We start from the raw sequence: 19,909 nt of genomic DNA, 5'->3' as shown, positions 1-19,909 counted from the left end.
TTATTGTCATTGCACATGCACAGGTACAGGGCAACGAAATGCAGTTTGCATCCATCCAGAAGTGCTTTAGTGATATAGATATATTACAATATATATTAGCAATAATATAGATATGTGAGTATATTACAGAAATGGGTCTATTATGGTATGTTATAATGTACACGGTATGAAGTATGTTGTGAATATTCTATAACTATAAGTATGTACAGGCTGTAGTGAGTACAAGCTATGTACAGGATATGAACAGGATATAAATATGAAAAACTATACAGAATATGAAATAAATAACTTTACAGAATCTGGGATATACAGCTATACAGAAATGGGAACTATGCAAGTTGTAAACAGTTGTAGGATTAAAAATTATCGAATGTACAGAATGATTATTTACACAGAGCTATACAGTAGTGCAGTTAAGATAAGTGAGGGTGTAGATAGTTTCTACAGAGGCTATATAAAGTGCTAGTGGTTGTGAGTGGTGGTTCAGTCCATGTTATTATTGTGTTTGAGGGTACAGTTGTCCATTGTGGGTGTGTGTATGTTCAGTCCATGAGTTTAACGTGGGTCAGATGTCAGGAGGCAGAGTTCAGGAGTCTGACAGCTGTGGGGAAGAAGCTGTTCCGGTACCTGGTGGTCTTAGTCCGGAGGCTCCTGTGGCGCCTCCCAGAGGGCAGGAGGGTGAAGAGTCCATGTGATGGGTGACTGGGGTCTTTGATGATTTTCCCAGCCCTTTTCAGACACCGCTTCCTGTAGATGTCTTTTATGGCAGGAAGTGGTGCTCCGGCGATGCGCTGGGCAGTTTTCACGACCCTCTGCAACGCCTTCCGGTCCGAGGCAGAGCAGTTCCCGTAACAGACTGTTATACAGTTGGTCAGGATGCTCTCGATGGTGCAGCGATAGAAGTTCACCAGGATGTCTGAGGACAGGTGGTTCTTCCTCAGAGTCCTCAAGAAGAAGAGGCGCTGGTGAGCCTTCTTGACCAGCTTGGAGCAGTTGGTCGTCCAGGTGAGATCCTCGGAGATGTGGACTCCCAGGAACTTGAAGCTGCTCACACGCTCCACAGCCGTCCCCTTAATGTGGATGGGTGGATGTGGGTCAGCATTCCTCCTGTAGTCCACGATGAGCTCCTTGGTCTTCTCGGTGTTAAGCAGCAGGTTGTTTCTGTCGCACCACTCAGCCAGACGATCCACCTCCTCCCTGTAGGCGGCCTCATCGTTGTCACTGATGAGGCCAATCACCGTGGTGTCATCTGCAAACTTAATGATGGTGTTGGAACCATCAGCAGGTCTGCAGTCGTGGGTGAAGAGGGAGTAGAGGAAAGGGCTCATCACACAGCCTTGTGGTACAACGGTGTTCATTGTGATGGTAGATGAGCAGCGGTTATCCAGCCGGACATGTTGGGGGCGGTTGGTCAGGAAGTCCAGTAACCATTTGCAGATGAGGGAACTGATACCCAGGTCTGTCAGTTTCCTGATGAGTTGTGAGGGGTGGATTGTATTGAATGCTGAACTGAAGTCTATAAACAGCATTCTGGCGTAGGTGTTGTTGTTGTCCAGGTGTGAGAGGACAGAGTGCATTGCGATGGAGACTGCATCCTCTGTGCTCCTGTTCCGGCGGTATGCGAATTGGTGGGGGTCCAGGGTGGGGGGGAGACAGGATTTGAAGTGTGCTAGGACCAGTCGCTCTAAGCACTTAGTGATGATGGGGGTGAGTGCTACTGGGCGGTAATCATTGAGGCAAGATGGGTTGGAGTTTTTGGGTATCGGGATGATGGAGGTGGATTTGAAGCAGGCCGGTACCACAGCGTGGGCCAAGGACAGATTGAATATGTCTGTGAGCACTCCTGCAAGCTCCCCAGAACACGCTCTGAGAACACGCCCGGGGATGCCATCAGGGCCTGCAGCCTTGTGGACATTGATCCTGCTCAGCACCGCTCCTACATCGGTGGGGGAGAGAGTCATAGGTTGGTGGTCTGGCGTCATGTCTGCTTTGGTTGTGGTTGTGGGGTTCCCTCGCTCAAAACGAGCATAAAAGTTGTTGAGCTCGTTGAGGAAGGAGACATCAGAGGATGCGGGGGAGGGTTTGGTGGTCCTGTAGTCTGTGATGGTCTGAGGGCGAGGTCCTCATCTGAAGCTGCCCAATCACTTTGGCTACAGTCACACAGGCCCAGAGAGGGTTGGCAACCTGCTGGCAGCCACTGGTTGCAAGGAGTAATTTGTATTCCCCAACTGGTTGGTGAGCGGTTGTCTGAGGTTTTGGGTAGTTGCAAAGGGAAATTGGTCATAAAAAGGTATAAAGGTGCTGCACTGAACATTTCCCTGTGATTGGTGCTGGAAGTTGCCTGTAGTTTGCATGCAAGATCGCAACTTGTCTGCAAGTGCTCAGCAACTATATTCAAGTAACAGTTAAATTGTGAAAAGTGTGTCGCAAGCTTGAAATGGAAACTATTTGCTTTCACAGTAATAGCTGTATCTGTTAAAACATGTTGGTTTTAGCAGTGAATCACACCTTTTACTTTGAAGTTCCCACTGGCCTTTTTTAGTTTTCTGGTGATCAACTGGCATTTGGCAAGTGTTTACAGACAAGTCAGCATTTTTCATGCAAACTATGGGAGAGCTCGGCAATCTGCTAGTGACCAAAGCATTCACAAGGCAGCTTTTGGTGTAGCAATCACTTTGTGACATTTGTTGACAGTCAGCAACCTTCAATAAAAACCTGCCAACCTAATACACATTTTTCTGGGGTCCTAGGTTTATGTAACCTAGATCTTAAATGTACTGTATGTATGCAAAAGCAAAAATCGATTACACAAACAATTACATCTATAGCCAAGTTAATATACATATACATAACTTCTGTACCATAATATTATGTATTTGTACATATTATCCTTTTAAGTAATTATGATAATAACTATCAAAATAAGAAGAAGTAGATACAAATTATATCTGGAGGGTAAATAAAAATGTTTAAAATAGCAGGCTGTCTGTTGTTGTAACAGCAATCAGTTTCTAAGCAGAAACAGGAGTGACCTATGCTGAAAGGTTCATCTTGAACCAACAAATGCGGGTGTTCAATGATTCTGTGGCTCACAGCTAAAGAAGTTGATTGAAAGCTGACCTGTTGGAAGGGAGTAATCTTCTTGGCAATGGAAGATGGGATTTCTTGTTCACAGTGCGAGCTCTGCAAGAAGGACAGCCAAAGGTCTGAGTCACTTAAACAGAGGGTCTGGTAGAGAGCCGGGAACGTAGCCTGCAAAAGAGAGGGGGCAAAAGTTAAAAGGGTGAGAGATGTAAGATGAATAGATCCAATCTTTAGCTTGGTAAGGACTGGTTCACTGGCAATCTATTTAAACACCTTTAAAAATGCATTTTTCATGTCAGGAGGCAATATTCTACTGTTATGTCTGTGCTGCATATTGCGGCAGACGGTAGATGATGTTAACATGGAACTTTTAAAAGAAAATCCATTTCTATCCGAGCTGAGCATGTATGCTTTGTTTGCTATTTTCAATATCAGTGCATTTACTTTTAAAATGGCCACTGCTCCGTGCCTCTCCTGATCAATCCAAGAAGGGAACTCCTACCAAGACAGGGGAGACGTTAGAGAGACAGAAAAATATGTGGTCTTCTTGTTGTTACAAGAAAAAGTTGAATTCTTACCTCTTTCTTAAACATTTCTCCTACGATGGACCCAGTAAAGACATCCCATTCCTACAACAAGCAGAAGAGTTCAGATTAACACATTGAAAGCTAAAAAGCATAGCAATCGATTGTCATTGGAATAGGTAATAAAATCCTAAAAATGAACAAACAAAATGACTCACGTTCTCGAGGAAGAGTTCGGGGTACATGCCTTTCACAAAGTGTATAGCAAACATCAACTGGTCAGCCTGCCACAGATGTAATGAAAGGAAGTGATAGAAAAGGAGAGAAAGAGAGAGAGAGAAAGGGTGGGAAAAAAAGGGGTTATTTATCACTAGTGATAAAAGTTGAGTTCTGACATGTACAGGGCTATACTTTCTGCTCAGATTCAGCCAAATGCTTCAAAACCGACGAAATGAGCCTTCAAAGTACAAATTGTTATTTTTCAGGTTTCAAGTTTCAAGTTCCCCCTTGTGTTATTTTTGTCTAATATTTAAATTTTAAATATGAAATCAGGAAGGGGGCGAATGCTTTTTCATGCCACTGTAGTACACACTAGATGAAGGATGCACAATCACCTTCTTTTAAAGTAAAATAGGACAATTTTTAACAAGTTTAAAGCCCTCTATGATAAAAGTGAAAAAATAACACTGAAATATATTCTGTACGTACATAAAGGCAAATAGTAAAAATACATGTAAAATTAAAAAAAATAAACCAGTTTGAAATAAAGTAATTATAGTAACTTAGTTGCACCAGTAACTCTCAAGAAGTTCTTTCATTTCGAACATGCTTAATGTAAGACTTCAATGAGTCACGACTTTCTAATATAGCTCACATCTTACGTCTGTGGTGGTATAAATGGCCCATAACTGGCATTATATAAATCTATTGATTCTACTGAATTCTCATCATTTGCATGTAACAGTACCACAGTACTCAATAAACAAACACACAATGCACCTAATAACATTCACAGTGGAATACACCCATATTGCTTCTGTGACCGCCACACATATTTATGTTAATCTAATTTCATGCACTTAACAGCTGGCAAGGGCAACCACATTAGAATTAGCATGCTTGTCCGTAATAAGTCTCAATGCTCTATAAAGTGGGCAAAAAGAGGTTAAATGTGTTAATCAATTCAGCCGGGTTATTCATAGAAGCTGATGTCACTGCTATCAGATGCAAAGATTGTAGTCTGTCAGAGAACAGCTATTCATCATTTGGGTGTATTTATTGGATGATTATCTAACGCATGGTAGCAAAAGAGGAGGTGCACACAGGGCTCCAGAATCTATTTATAAATTAATTTGGGTGCATTTTAAACTAAATGGTAAATGGCCTGTATTTGTATAGCACTTTATTAGTCCAAGGACCCCAAAGCGCTTTACACATCCAGTCATCCACCCATTCACACACACTGGTGATGGCAAGGTACATTGCAGCCACAGCCACCCTGGGGCGCACTGACAGAGGCAAGGCTGCCGGACACTGGCGCCACCGGGCCCTCTGAGGGTTGGACAAAGGAAGAGCACCACCAGTAGGCAACAGGTGAAGTGCCCAAGGACACAACGACCAAGACTGTCCGAGCCGGGGCTCGAACCGGCAACCTTTCGATTACAAGACGAACTCCCAATTCTTGAGCCACGATCGCCCCATAAACTAAGCACCACTGGCAACAAAACCAGCGTTATAGTGAAGAAATTATATTATACAGCGCTTTGTTTTGTCAGGACCAAGTAGTTGTTATTTATTCATTTGTCGCTCCCAAAGGGGCATCCACACAGGAAGTGGCTGGCAGTGGCAACCAGAGACAATAGAAATGCATTGTGACCTATGGACAGCACTGAGCAACACAAAGTAAACTTTTCTTAACTTTGAGGTGAGAGATTGAAGCGACTACCAGTAAGAGAGCAGCATGAAGGATAATCTTAGTTGATATTTGACAGGTTGTAAATAAATTAGAATGTTACCTAGGTAACCAGAGCCTGGTATGTGTGTGTGTGTGTGCGTGCATCTGTGTACCATGTTTACATATCTTTGTGGGGACCAAAAATTGGAATGTTACTATTTTTATCGGGACCAACAGCTCTTATAGGGACAAAAAGCAATTAGGTTATGGTTAAGGGCCAAGGATTAGGGGAAGCGGCTAGGGAAAGCATTATATCAATTACATGTCCCCACCAAGATATGGCAGGATATCACAGGTTTACTTTCCTGAGAGCTTCCTGGTAATTACAGGACTATTGTGACTGAGTTTCACTTTGTTTTGTATCAGATGCAAGTGTTTTGTTAGACACAACACATCCACACGCCCCACCTGTAAATAACCTAAATAAATCAAAAAAGAAAATGAAGCATTTTTACATAGTCCACATCTTCAAAAACCTTCCTAACACATCTCTGCTTGTCACCTACTATATTCTGTACTTTTACCAACCAGATGATGACCCAGCTTGACGTGTAGCAAAGTTAATTTTTCAGGTTTAGACCAGACATCTAAACAGCCATGACCTCTGTCCAACCCTCTCTATGCTTCATCTCTTCATCCATGTCTAAGTGATTTACCCCAAGCTGCAAAGTTCAAGCCCGTCTACTGAAGTGCTGCAGCAGTGGATACTGTACAGCTGTGCACACACAAAGTTGAAGAGTAAAATGACTGATTACACAAAGCACAAAAATGTGCCACATTTCTGTGTGCATGTGTCAATCTGTGTGTATACATGTTTTTGTAGTGTGTGCTCTGAGTCAGAAAGAAATGAAGCTGAAAGAGTCTAAAACCATAAAAGTCTCTTACTAGTATAGTATATACTAGAATAATAGCAGGTAAAGACCCCGGGTAGACTGTAAAACCTTGACTATATGTCATATATGCTACTACAAGTGAAACTAGTGCCTTGTCCAAGTCAAGAGATGTATCTAAATTCTCACATTCAGAATAATAGAACTAGAATACAAACCCACATTCATAACCTGTTCATAAAGTCAATTCATTCTACAGTGGAATTTAACTAGATTTCAGTAAGTAAAAAAACTAAGCAAGTCATCACACAATATATATTTAATATTCTATGACCACCTGTTAGCTGTCTATCTATCCATCCATCTTCTTTGAGCATATTTTGTAAAAACCATGAAAACATTAAATAGCTAAAGGAGGTCAAATGGCATCATAATATATTAATTAATTAATTTTAGTATTTTAACACCTTAGTACCAACAGAGCATCATTTAAATGCCACAGCCCACATGACCATGTCCATTTGTTTTATATATTACCCACTGATAACATACAAATCACCAAAATTACCCAAATAAATTATCCGAACAACGTTTGCTTTGTAGTTCTGTATAAATATGTGCTTTACCTTGAAAAGAGACCGACAGACATACTCATAAACCATATTCTTCAAGTTGGCTCCTAATGCCGCAATCCTGGCATCAGTATTCTCTTCTTCCTAAAATGTAAAACAAACAAACACACAGACATAAATGAGCTGAAGAAGAAGACACTGGACATTAAAGAGGACAAACTCATGTTACAAAATGATGTCGTGTCACAAAGTAAGTTTTTATTAATACCAAGCAGGAAAAGTGTCTGTAACTGTATTTTATAATAAATAACTGTGTCCTAGATGTACTACCAAAAGTAGAATAATTGAAAACAGCATTTTTATTTTAGTGTGTTCTTTTTTTCTGTCATATCAGAGGAACCCAATTGTCTCAAGGCTATTCTGGAGTGCATGTGCAGCAATTACACCATGATAATAACACATATAGAGAAAGACACAAAAGAAACAAATGGAAATAGTACAAATAAATAAATAATTTAAAAAAAAAATCCAGATGGACTTATTATAATAATAATCCTTTCTGTCATCGTTGTATTTTTACTCAGTTGTATATAGTATTTGTATTTGTATTCTATTTTTATCTTATTGTATATTTATTTTATTTTATTCTACTGTATATAGTATTTTATTTTATTCTATTCTGTACAGTTGTGTACTGTATTTATTCTTATTGTATTCTAATTTTTGCCTCATAACTTTTGCACTGTCCACTTCCTGCTGTGACAAAACAAATTTCCCACGTGTGGGACTAATAAAGGTTATCTTATCTTATCTTATCTTATCTTATGGACTCTGCCCCATCTGTTTTTCTTTCCATGTATGTGTCCTTCTGCCTCTCCTATCTAAATCTCTGCTGTTTTAAACCTTTGCAAAAGTGAATCTAGGCTTCGTAACCTGCTTCCACTCAAGGTGTGTGTGACATTTTTTTTTCTGTTATATAGTTATATTTGAAAAAAAAAACTATTTTTTTAAAATATAACACAAGTCTTTCCTGTTTCTTTTCCACATGGGTATGCTTGTTAAAGTGTGACTGTGTGAATCTACAGAGAAGTGTGTCTGTCAGCCATGAGAGGGCAAAATTCTCTTGTTAGATTTCAGAAGCCATCTGCACTTTGTGACAAATTAAACTTGCTTATTCAACACACAAACCAATGGATGCAAAGATAGAGAGTCCATGAATCAGTGCACTATTCTGACTATACTGCTGACTGTAAGACAACATACACACTCATACGTAGAAACATGTAAGAGTAGTGACCAGCTGCTGCCTGGTGACATTCTTGGATGGCAGCACTGGCTCTAACAACCCACACAGGATTTGGGAGAGTTAGTGTTCAGTCTCTCAACCCACTCTATGTGTGTTGGTGTGTATGTGTGTGCACATGCATGTGTGCACTCTGGTTATCAGACAGTGCTTAGGGCTCAGATGGGAAACAGCAGTGTGATACATGCACGATGTGCTCCAGCTGTACAGGTCAGGCTGAAATACTCGGTTGCAGAAGAACACAAAAATGATCCTTCAAAAAATGTAACAAAGTAAATTAAGCTGAATTTATCAAAACTAAACTGAGCTAGACAAAATATTCTTAAATAACTACAGACACCATATATCTTTTGCAGTCTGCTTCAGTGTAAACATATTGTCTTGCACTCATGCTTGTACTGATGAGCAATAAATGTATTAAAAAAAATAAGCAGTAGCAAAACTGCTTTACTCTGGACATGCCAAAAACAGCAGTTTATATTATTGTGAATAAGTTTGCAAAGCAGTTTTTTTTTTAAATGTATGAAACACTGGGGGGTCTACCTATCAGATGAACAGTGGATGGATCCCAGAGTCCTCCAGTCTGATTGGTGCCTTTGGGCAAATTACTGAACCCCAAGTTGCCCTCTGATGTGTGTAAATACTACAAAGCGTAGATAAAAGCGCTGTATGAATGTGTGTGTGATTGGGTCAATGAGACTTGCAGTAAGAAAGTGCTTTGAGTGCTCAACTGAGTAGAAATGCATTACATAAGTACCACTTTTTTTTTTACCATCAATGTAAATTGAGCTGTGATGGAAATTAAGAAAATTAGACCTTCCCGTATAGTCTCTTTCCCGATAACAGTTTGTAAATGAATTTCTATGTCACAGAACCAGCCTTTCCCAGAAGATCTGTAATGATGCGACGCTTTTTTTTTTTTTTTTCATCTTTGAGGGTGCGTGCCTGATCAGAACAATCGAAGAGTTGCTCTGCTCTTAGTGGTTGTTACGTCATTAGACTTGCCCAACAACCGCCTGGGCAACGTATGAGGCTGACTAGTCGAAAGGTAAAAGGCCAACTGAAGAAAGAAGCAGAACTATCTGGTCAGAGCACACAATGCACTGAGCAGAACTGTTATTATATATTGGAAAAAAGTGAACAGGCTTTTATGAAATTTCCTTCTACGTTTCTTCCCAGGCCACTTTGCTAATTTAGAGGTTTAGGCTATCGCTTGAACAGAGCTAGCATTGTGCATAGCTCTGCCCAATAGCTGTGTGCATATATATCTATTGTGTATGAGCAGTTGCCAGGCAACCACAGAGACCCTCTGTTAAAAAAAACTTGTTAATTAGCGAGCAGTTTAGAGGGTTGGTTTTTTTTTTTTTACTGCTGGACAGAGTCGGGCTAGGACAGTTTCCAGTCTCTATGTTAAGCTAAGCTGATGAGCTGTTGGTGATAGTTTCATATTTAGTTGACAGAAAAGAGGAGGTGTCAACTTTCTCACTCAACTCTTTGCCAGAAATTAAATAAATGCATTATCCAAAATGTCCAAAGCTATTCTTTGAAGCTGAACTTATACTATTTCATCCATACACACATGGTCCATCTCCACTGAAACATCAACTACACTAAACTGCCTAAGCATCAATTAGCTGGTATATTAATAAAAAGCCACGGATTGTCCATATATCCAATAATACACAATGCCACGACTGAAAACACATGAACACACACTGAAAACAGTCAACTGTTATTTTAAACAGTTTAATTTCACGCCCTGATTGTGAGACTATTTGGAAGTGTGGGTATTAACCTTTTTTTAATCCGTTGAACTAATTTTTGTTTAGTCACAAGGAGATGTTTTGTTGATGCTGATTTCACCTCAAGAGTTTATTAAACACAATTATTAAAAGTGTCTTAAAACATGAGTGAGTACTGTAAGAGCTGTGAGGAATTTCTTGCTGCATTGTATACATTTCTGTATACATATTTTTTATTTGTTGTATTGTATGTATGTATTATTTATGTATGGTGATCTGCTTGTATTTCTTTTACCGCCAGTGTGGGACAGTACTCCAATTCCATTGTACTATTGTACAAAGTATGACTGTGCAGTAACAATAAAGGGTTAGAGCTAAAGTTAGCTAAAGTTAGAGCTAAAAGTATTTAGTTACCTTCTTGGCCTGAAGAGCTCTTTGGAAGAGGCGCAGAAAAGAGGCGAGGCTGAAGCGGTACATGTTGTTGATCTTTGACAGGTCTGTGATAACAAAATACATCTTGCTAGCACTCTCTGCAAGAGGCAGGTAGGCATCCCGTTCCTAAAGTAAAAGCAAAGAAAAACAGAAAGAGAGAGAGAGAGAGAAAACAATGTCAAAAAGAAATAAGGGACAAAACAAGGAAACAGTGAAAGAAGGACCACATATGTTGTGGAGTTACAACAGATGGATGGATGAAGACAGAAAATTGCACTGACATGCAGAAAACATAACATGCGCGAAAAAGCAATTACAGGTGTTTATTTCAATCAAAATGGAAGAATAGAGGGATAAATTAGGATGGACTCAATGACTTGTAATGAGAAAGGAGCTGTGAGAGAAAAAAGAGGTGCATGGGACCCGGGGAGAAATAATAAAATACACACACACATAAAAAAAAAAGAAAAAAGAGTAAAGTGCAAAATCAGTTCTGGTATAACACTGCACCCTAGAGGATGAGTATATAATGCATTTACAATGTGCCTACACTTTTACATATGTGCAGTCCGATGCCTGCAGCATTATATTGCTCATTTTATTACATTTAATATACATTTGGCTTACTTGTTTAGGTACACATTCTGTGAAATTGACAGCATGTTACATCTACCTAAATATCTTGTTTTAATAATTAATTAGCAACTGTTTTACAGGGTCTCAAATCATTTATTGGAAAGTAGAACATATCTCAGCTAGCGAAGCTTTCAGGAGTCATCTGTCAAAGATTAGAAGTTACAGTCTTTTCGATTTTCACTTACAGCCATTTGCACTATGAAGAGTCAGAGTTTGCCTCACAAACATCAAGGTATGACATCCGTGTAGAAGGCCAACATAACTCATACTGTTGATTCCCAAAGTGTTACTCCTTTTAAAACTGAACCCCAAAAATGTATTTAGTATATAGGATTTTCATGGGTTGTGTGTGTGTGTGTGGTTGAAATACCTGGTCCAAGGAAGCCTGCAGCCTATGTGATTCCAGTAGTGACTCCTGGATTAGGGCGCTGCTTGCTTTGGTCTGGTTTAGGCTGTCTATTAGCTCCCTGTTCTCCAGAATATTCCCCTGAGCTGTAGCCAAGGTCTGACAACCAAAAAAGGACAAGTTGCAAAAGATCAGCAGGAAATAAGGAGGAATTTAAATTACATAGAGAGAGTTCAATTGGATAAAATCTTTGATCTGATAAAAGTTGCAAGGAAAAGACAAGTTGTTTGCATCATGTGGGATTTTTATTTATTTTGTTGTATTTAAGCATTCATTGGGTGTCAAGAGTCTTCCACTAAATCCTGTGGAATCTATTCTCTGAAACCAAGTGATAAAATGTATTCAAATAAATTCAAATACAATAGATGAGAAAGCAGCAGAGCATGGAAATGTCAAGTCAAATATGCTCCTACAATTCAAGAATAATTATATGTCTAGTACCACTGAAGCACTGACATCTTGGTATGTGTGTGTGTGTGTGTGTGTGTGTGTGTGTGTGTGTGTGTGTGAACAGATTTCCCTTAGACAAAAAAAAAAAAGATCATTAGGGTGAATTCCACAATGTCCATCGCTGATGTGTGCACGTTTCTCTGACTGTATACTGTATGCATGAAGCTTTTGTTGAGCTGTTGTGTGAAAAGTAAAGAAATGAAGGAATCTTCATTGGAATGAAGCACTTGGCCAGGAAGAATTTGATGTTTTGCTCTATACTGTCATTACAATATGTGTAAAATGACATGTCCACACAATGCTCACCCCCTCTTATGGCTACATCTTCTTAAACCAGCAGTCTTTATGAACACACTCTAGCCACTTTATTAGGTACACCACATGGGACAGATTCAACAAGCTGCTGAAACCATTCATCTGAGATTTTGATCCATGTGACGTGACAGCATCAAACAGTTGCTGTAGATTTGATGGTTGCTCATTGAATCTCCTGTTCCACCACATCAACGTGCTCTCTTGTAATGTGATCTGGTGACTGTGGAGGCCATTTCAGTACACTGTCATGTTCTAGAAACCAGGATTAGGTGATTTGAGCTTTGTGGTACCACTGTCAAGACATCAGCCACAGCAGCGTGGAGAGTCTGGGACAGAGCTGAAACCACATGGGAAGAAGAGTTCCCAATATGCCCCATGTAAGTCGCTATAGTATAACTTGTGGTAAGGAGATTATCAGGGATTCTAACCTGTGGCCGCAAGTAATGCTTATTGGGACTGAGGGCTTCATCTCGAGATATTATCAGTAGCAGCATGGCCTTGAGCAAGCTTGTGGTGTTGAGTAGGTAAAGGGGAGCTACATGCAGACACCCCTGAAAAAGGCAAGTCAGCCTCAGTAAAGTATTGTCAAACCAGGCCAGCCTCGTGGTCCTCTCAGTTAATGGCATACAGCTGGAGTTGATGCAAACATCATCTGTCAGAGCCTGCCTGAGATATTCAATGCCAAGACACAGTGGACATCTGTCATGGCCATCCTCCTGGCTTAGAGGGACCAAACATGCCTGCAGGATAGAGTACCTGTGCCAATTTCAATAAATGGTGTAGCAGTGAGGCACAAATCTAACACAAGCAGCAGGTATAATGCTGCCAAATTAGCAATGTTGAAGAAGAGCGATGAGCATTCAGCCTAGTAGTTATTTGAGTTACTGTTGCTTTTATGTCAACTCAAAGCAGACTGCCCATTCTCCTCAATGGATATTTTCAGTTTTTTAAACTATGATGGGATGATGATGATGATGATGATGATGATAGAAGGTTTGTTTTCTGTTTTTAGTCTTTATGCAGTTCAAGTAGTTGGACAGAAGAAGGTTTGAATGGGCTTTGGCTGTAGCTATTTAAATTATCTGTGTTGAGAACAAAATGAACACGCTGTGTTGTCAGTAATTGTTGTGTTCATATTTGTCTGCAATGACGAGAATACAGAATAACTGGCCCAGTTACTGATGATTAAGATATCACTAGTTACAGAGGCTAAATCATCAGAAAGCAGCCCCTCCAGTGGATACATTGTATCCAAAGTTTTCCATTTGGTCAGTCAATTTTCACAGATTCATTGAACTAAACTTCAGTACTCAGCAATAACAGCTTCTGGTTATGATGAAGTGCTCCATCAGACATATGCGTCAGCGTTCAGGGGAGGGAAACTGATCGCGACAGCAGCAACTCCTCCTGCTCAGTCTGTACACACCGTTCTATTTTGTCTACCATACCCTCCTCAGGCTTAGTCCTCATCAGTGGGTGGGAGCAAAAACAAGATCTGCAGTGCAGAGAAAACTGAGCATTCACACTGGAAGAAAATGAGGTTTCACCAACATGAAATCATCATCTCCACATTCAGGTCCGCAGGTATTTGGGCTCTGACATAATTCTGAATTTGCTTCTGCACACCACCAAAGCAGATTTGGTGCGAAGCAATCAACACATGATTTGAATGTAGACTTTTATCTTCTATTCGGGTGATTTTTTTTTTCAAATATTACTTCTTTTTTTAGGAAATATTCAATGGCCAAACTAAAATAAATTATAAATATCAGAACAGCTAGGAGGATGTTTTTGCCAACATCCAAATACTATGAACTCAACAACCTATAGCTTTGTACTCCATTATGTACAGGGTGGACCATTTATATGGATACACCGTAATAACATGGGAATGGTTGGTGATATTAAAGTCCTGTTTGTGGCACATTAGTTCATGTGAGGGGGAAAAATCCTCAAGATGGGTGGTGACCATGGTGGCCATTTATAAGTCGGCCATCTTGGATACAGCTTTTGTTTTTTCAATAGGAAGAGGGCCATGTGACACATCAAACTTATTGGTAATGTCACAAGAAAAACAATGGTGTGCTTGGTTTCAACGTAACTTTATTCTTTCATGAGTTATTGACAAGTTTTTCTTTGTTCACAGCGATTGACATGTCGAAGGGGTTAACACATGAGGAGGGGATCAAAGCAAGAGCCCACAGCGTGGCACTCGTCGCATGTCACTGGAGAGTGAAATTAGTCGAACCTTCGGCAGATATTAGCTACTCACAAATGGCACCCTTACAAACTCCAGCTACTGCAGCATCTCAACGAGGATGACCCAGATCGACGCACAGAATTTGCAAAATGGGCAAAACAAAAATTGGAACAGGAACCTCAGTTCACGCAGAAGATTTTGTTCAGTGATGAGGCAAACTTGAATGTGAATGGTGAAGTTAACAAACAAAACCACCGCTATTGGTCTGACACTAACCCACATTGGATGGATCCCTCCAAGACTGTTGGAACAACAAAAGTGATGGTTTGGTGTGGTACATGGGGTACAACGACAGTGGGTCTATTCTTCATCAATGGAAACCTCAAGGCCACTGGATATTTGAAATTTCTACATGATGATGTGTTTCCCTCTTTGTGCACTGAAGCTGGTACGTTCCCTGAGTTTTTCCAGCAAGATGGTGCACCACCACATTATGGGTGCCAGGTCCGAGCATTCCTAGATGAACAGTTTCCTGGAAAGTCGATTGGTCGTCGTGGGCCAGTTGAATGACCCCCAAGGTCTCCTGATCTGACCCCCTTAGACTTTTATCTTTGGGGTCATCTGAAGGCAACACAGAGGTATCGAAACACGGGGGCAAAAATGCTCTGGCCACCGTCACCGCTGTCGTGGACGCCAGGGGTACCGCCTCCGGCCACCTGGTCGTGCGGTCCACCACAGTCAAAAGGTGCGTGAAACCCTGGGACTGCGGCAAAGGACCAACCAGGTCCACATGAACGTGATCGAAATGCCTATCGGGGACACGGAAAGGTTCAAGGGGTGCCTGCGTGTGCCGGTGGATTTTCGAGCGTTGGCATGGGATACAAGCCGCCGCCCATTCTTTCACCGTTTTGCGAAGGTCCGGCCAAACAAACCTGGCGCTGACCAGCTTGACCGAGGCCCGGACACCAGGATGAGAGAGGGCATGCACCGAGTCAAAAACACGACGACGCCATGAAAGGGGAACCACTGGTCGGGGGTGGCCGGTGGAAACGTCGCAAAGCTTCACACACCCCCGTTCTCTGCTAGCCATCGGGGCGGGGGGGCTGGGAGGAGATGTTGGCTGTCCGATTGGCCTCCCTGCTGCTGCGGAGCCTGGGACGGTCTGCTTGCCTCCACCCCGGGGGGAAGGGTAACATCTCTTGGGTCTGGGTTCTGTTTCCCCCTCTGGGGGCGAGGGTACCTGGACCCAGGGTATAGAGTATGTTTGGGGAGTGTGATTGTGTGTACATGTCCATTTATGTCAATCCTTACGTTGGGTGAGTGCTGAGTGTTTGTATATGTGTGCATGAGGGTGGGAATGCATGTTTGTGTCTGTGTGTGCCTGTTTGTCTGTGTCTATATGTGAGGTTGGGTCTTAGACTCCACCTCTCTGGGAACTCCCAGGCCCTCCAAGGCCTATCTCCCCTCACCACACTCCCTGCCGGTGACTGATGCCCTCAGGGGTCGGTGCATTGGTGGTTCTTGGTGTCCGGGGCTGGGCGCTCAGGTATGTACCAGCTCACTCCCGGTGGCTACCTGGCGGGGCCTGGCGGCTGTTGCTCGGTCAGGCCTCCTCCGGGGTGCGGGGGGCCCTCGGGCCTCCAGCCTCTGGGCCTGCGGCTCGGTTCACTCTGGCACAGCTGGCTGCTGGCAGAGCCGGTGGACACACCAATGCAGCCCCCTCTAGCTTCTGCTCGGTGGCTACTGGGTGACGCCTCGTCTGGGGATCCTCAGCCCTTCCCATGAGGGTGGCACGGATGCCCCTCCAGTGGTCCTCCTTGGGCTCTCGCACTCTGGGGCCTCTGGATGTTTTTTTTTTGGGGGGGTTTTTTGGGCCTCTGGATGTCTGGGGCCTGGATCTCCTCCATGCCTGCTTCATGCCCTGGGGGACGGGGCTATGGCTCTCTACATCCTTTTGCAGACCATTACATGTGGAAACCATTTGAATACAAGCACGCTGATCCACACAGGTGTGCACACGGGTGTTCACTGTTTGTAGACTTAAATTACACCTTTCTTGGCTGCTACTTCAAAGCACATTGTGCGCTGTCTGTCCTGCGTGCTGCACAGCAACATTGAATATTTAGTATTTACTGCTGTTTACACTTAGCTAGATTAATGCGATGGTGTTGTGTTTAGTATGTTGCTTTGGGGTTTTTTTGCTTGTTTTCTATTCTTTTTCTCTCAACAGGTGATCCAGGAGATTTTTTTTCTCCCCCCTTTCTCACTGTCCCTCTCCCCTTCTGTTTTTCTTTTCCTTCCTCTTTCTTTCTCCCTTTCCTATCCCTCACTCATGTCTGTCCCATCTGTAACAACTGAAAATAAAATAAAATAAATAATAAAAACAAAGGTCCATCAAATGGACCAATACGGCAATGCCACGATGATCCATTTGGCAAAATAAATCCATTGGGTATCCTTGTTGGTCTTCAGACAACAATTATGATGGCTAAAGAACCAAATGGGACAGACAAAAAAAAAAAAAAAAAAAAAAAAAAGGAAACGTCGCAAAGCAGGTGCGGACCGCCGTCCCACACAGGGGTGTCCTCCAGCACGTGGCCAGTTTTTGTTGACTGAAGGGCAAGGACGTCCGGGTCAGCATGTTGCTCATGGCAGCGTAGTCCACGCCGACATACACCGGAGAAACCAACACGCGTGAGAGACAGTCAGCGACGTGATTGGACTTACCAGCCACATGCTGAATGTCTGTGGTAAACTCTGAAATGGCCGCCAACTGCCGCTGCTGGCGTGCGCTCCATGGGTCAAAGACCTTGGACATGGCAAACGTCAAAGGTTTGTGGTAGACGTATGCAGTAAAGTTGCGACCCTTGAGGAAAAAACGAAAATGTCGTGTCGCGAGGTGCAGGGCCAGCAACTTCCTGTCGAAAACACTGTACTTGTGTTCGGCATCCCGGAGCGTACGACTGAAAAAGGCGAGCGGTTGCCAGAGACCTGAAACCCGCTGTTCCAACACGGCACCCACTGCCACGTCAGACGCGTCGGTGGTCAACGCGATCTCCGCCGACGGAAATGGGTGGGCCAGCAGGGCGGCGTGGGCCAGAAGGGCGGCGTCAGCCAGCGCAGACTTGGCTGCGGAAAACACCTGGACGCGTTCGGCAGCCAGTCAACGGGATCTTTGTCTGTTTTACCTTTTAAGGCAGCATAGAGCAGGTGGGCAGCTCTGGGAAGAAAGCGGTTGTAAAAATTTATCATCTCCAAGAACTCCTGCAACGCTTTAACCGATGTGGGACGCGGAAAAGCCGAAATGGCCCGGACTCTGTCGGGCAATGGAACCACACCTTCAACGGAAATGCGGTGCCCGAGGAAATCCAGAACAGGCAACCCAAACTGGCACTTGGAAGGGTTGATGATCAGGCCGTGCGCTGCCAAACGCTGGAAAACCTGGCGCAGATGGGACTCGTGCTGGCTCGCTGAGCAGCTGGCCACCAATATCATCCAGGTAAATAAAAACGAACGGCAGCCCGCGCAAAACGGAGTCCATCAGCCGCTGAAAGTGGGCGGCACCTTTCAGGCCAAACGGCATGCGCAAAAACTCGAACAAGCCGAAGGGGGTAATGACAGCGGTTTTAGGAACGTCTTCGGCGCGCACGGGAACCTGGTGATACCCCCGCACCAAGTCAATTTTAGAAAAAAATCGAGGTTCCGGCGAGATTGGCCGAAAAATCCTGAATGTGGGGAATGGGGTAACGGTCATTCTCCGTGGCATTATTTAAACGGCGGAAATCTCCGCATGGCCGCCACCGACCATCCGATTTGGGTTCACCATGTGAAGCGGAGAGGCCAATACACTGTTTGAACGCTGTACAATGCCAAGGCGCTCCATGGCTACAAACTCTTCCCGAGTGATGGACAGTGTCGCAGGGTCGAAGCGGCGCGCACATGCGAACACCGTGGGACCGTGGGAATATAATGCTCCACCCCGTGTTTCGTTACTGTGCTAGAGAAATTAGGGACAGACAGCTATGGAAACTCTAAAAGCAAACGCTGAAAAGCATCCCCGGAGGTCACTACATTAGCCCAAATCAGGGGCTCGGCGGCCCGAGTAAAACAGGGTAGCGAAGAAAACGAGAGAGCATCAATTAAACGTCTGTTAGCAACATCGACAAGCAGTCCATGAGCACACAGAAAATCAGCACCTAAAATAGGTACAGAGCTAGTGGCAGTTTCAGCGCCACAGCTGCAACCGGAGGCGGAGGACCGGCGGCCGCTGATGCATCCAAAGCGGAGTCTGTGTTATCTTCGGCCCGTAGCATGCTCGAGTCAGGGGTCACCAATGTGGAGGTAAGTATGGACAACACAGAGCTCTCAGTTCTCACTCCTTCTTTATTCCTCTCCAACATCAACTGAACACATCGTGCCACAAAACACAGCAACACACTTCCTCAACACTGGGTGTGAGTGGAGCCCTCTAGTGGTCCACCACAACATTACCAATAAGTTTGATGTGTCACATGGCCCTCTTCCTATTGAAAAAACAAAAGTTGTATCCAAGATGGCCGACTTCTAAATGGCCACCATGGTCACCACCCATCTTGAGGAGTTTGCCCCCTCACATATACTAATATGCCGCAAACAGGACTTTAATATCACCAACCATTCCCATGTTATTACGGTGTATCCATATAAATGGCCCACCCTGTAGAATCCTTGTCTATATTTCCCTCACAGTATAGGTTAGCATGAGTACCTCCAATAATGATTCTTCCAGCTGAGCCAGCTGTATCTTCTTGTCTTCCTCTTGTTGTAGTAGCCTTGTTTTCTCAGTCTCCAGCTCTGGCTTTTCTTGCTGGATGGTCAAGGCTAGCAACTAACATACAGACACACAAATAAAGAGCCAGTGGGCACACTGTATGGCCACATCAAGTATATATCCCATGTATTTGTGTTATTAACTTTAAAGTTATTATTGGACATGATTATGCTCAATAGGTACATTTTAAATTACTGGCATTGTACATTTTATATGCATTTGTATTTGTGTGCTGGTTGAATGGGTTACCTGTCCCCGCAAGCCTGCCCTAGTTGTTGTGAAGTTGACCTCAGTAACCACTGAGACGGCATCAGGAGGGATGAAGGGACTGGGATTCCGTGTTGCCAGGAAGAGACGGAAGTCCTCATTGTAATCAATAACCTTGTCTCCTATCTGGACCACATATCTAGGACCTGCACATGTGCAAATGTGTCTCTTAACAAGGTACCTTGTTTCACATCAACTTTTAACTTTATCCTACCTTCCGTCCTTTTACTTTTCTCCCTCTACTTTCTTCCCCTTCTGTCGTCTAGATGTCCGCAGTGCAGAACTGTCAATTTTTTTGTCTCAGCACTTTTTTCTTTCTTGTTCAACACTACTTTTAAGTGGATAACTTGCCCTTTCACATACTGTCTCTGCCCCCGCTCTTTC

General features: G+C 43.1%; 1 protein-coding gene across 5 annotated transcripts in view; it reads right to left on the bottom strand.

The window, feature by feature from the left end:
• The window catches only part of dync2h1 (dynein cytoplasmic 2 heavy chain 1), a 125,034-nt gene that overhangs the window by 43,189 nt on the left and 61,936 nt on the right, over nt 1-19,909 (bottom strand). For 4 of the 5 annotated variants that reach the window (XM_076892392.1, XM_076892391.1, XM_076892394.1 and 1 more), the window contains 9 exons: nt 19,508-19,671; nt 19,196-19,315; nt 11,448-11,582; nt 10,424-10,567; nt 7,019-7,108; nt 3,827-3,892; nt 3,663-3,713; nt 3,529-3,582; nt 3,121-3,252 (listed from right to left, as the gene is read on the bottom strand). In XM_076892392.1, the coding sequence (XP_076748507.1) occupies nt 3,121-3,252; nt 3,529-3,582; nt 3,663-3,713; nt 3,827-3,892; nt 7,019-7,108; nt 10,424-10,567; nt 11,448-11,582; nt 19,196-19,315; nt 19,508-19,671 (956 nt within the window). Of the gene's footprint in view, nt 1-1,615; nt 2,248-3,120; nt 3,253-3,528; nt 3,583-3,662; nt 3,714-3,826; nt 3,893-7,018; nt 7,109-10,423; nt 10,568-11,447; nt 11,583-19,195; nt 19,316-19,507; nt 19,672-19,909 lie in introns of those variants that run through there. The other variant, XM_076892395.1, reaches the window with a different exon arrangement.

Source organism: Maylandia zebra, linkage group LG14 (genome assembly GCF_041146795.1).
Source record: "Maylandia zebra isolate NMK-2024a linkage group LG14, Mzebra_GT3a, whole genome shotgun sequence".
NCBI lineage: Eukaryota > Metazoa > Chordata > Actinopteri > Cichliformes > Cichlidae > Maylandia > Maylandia zebra.
Note: the sequence above shows the minus strand (reverse complement) of the source record. Positions and strands in the feature narration are given on the sequence as shown.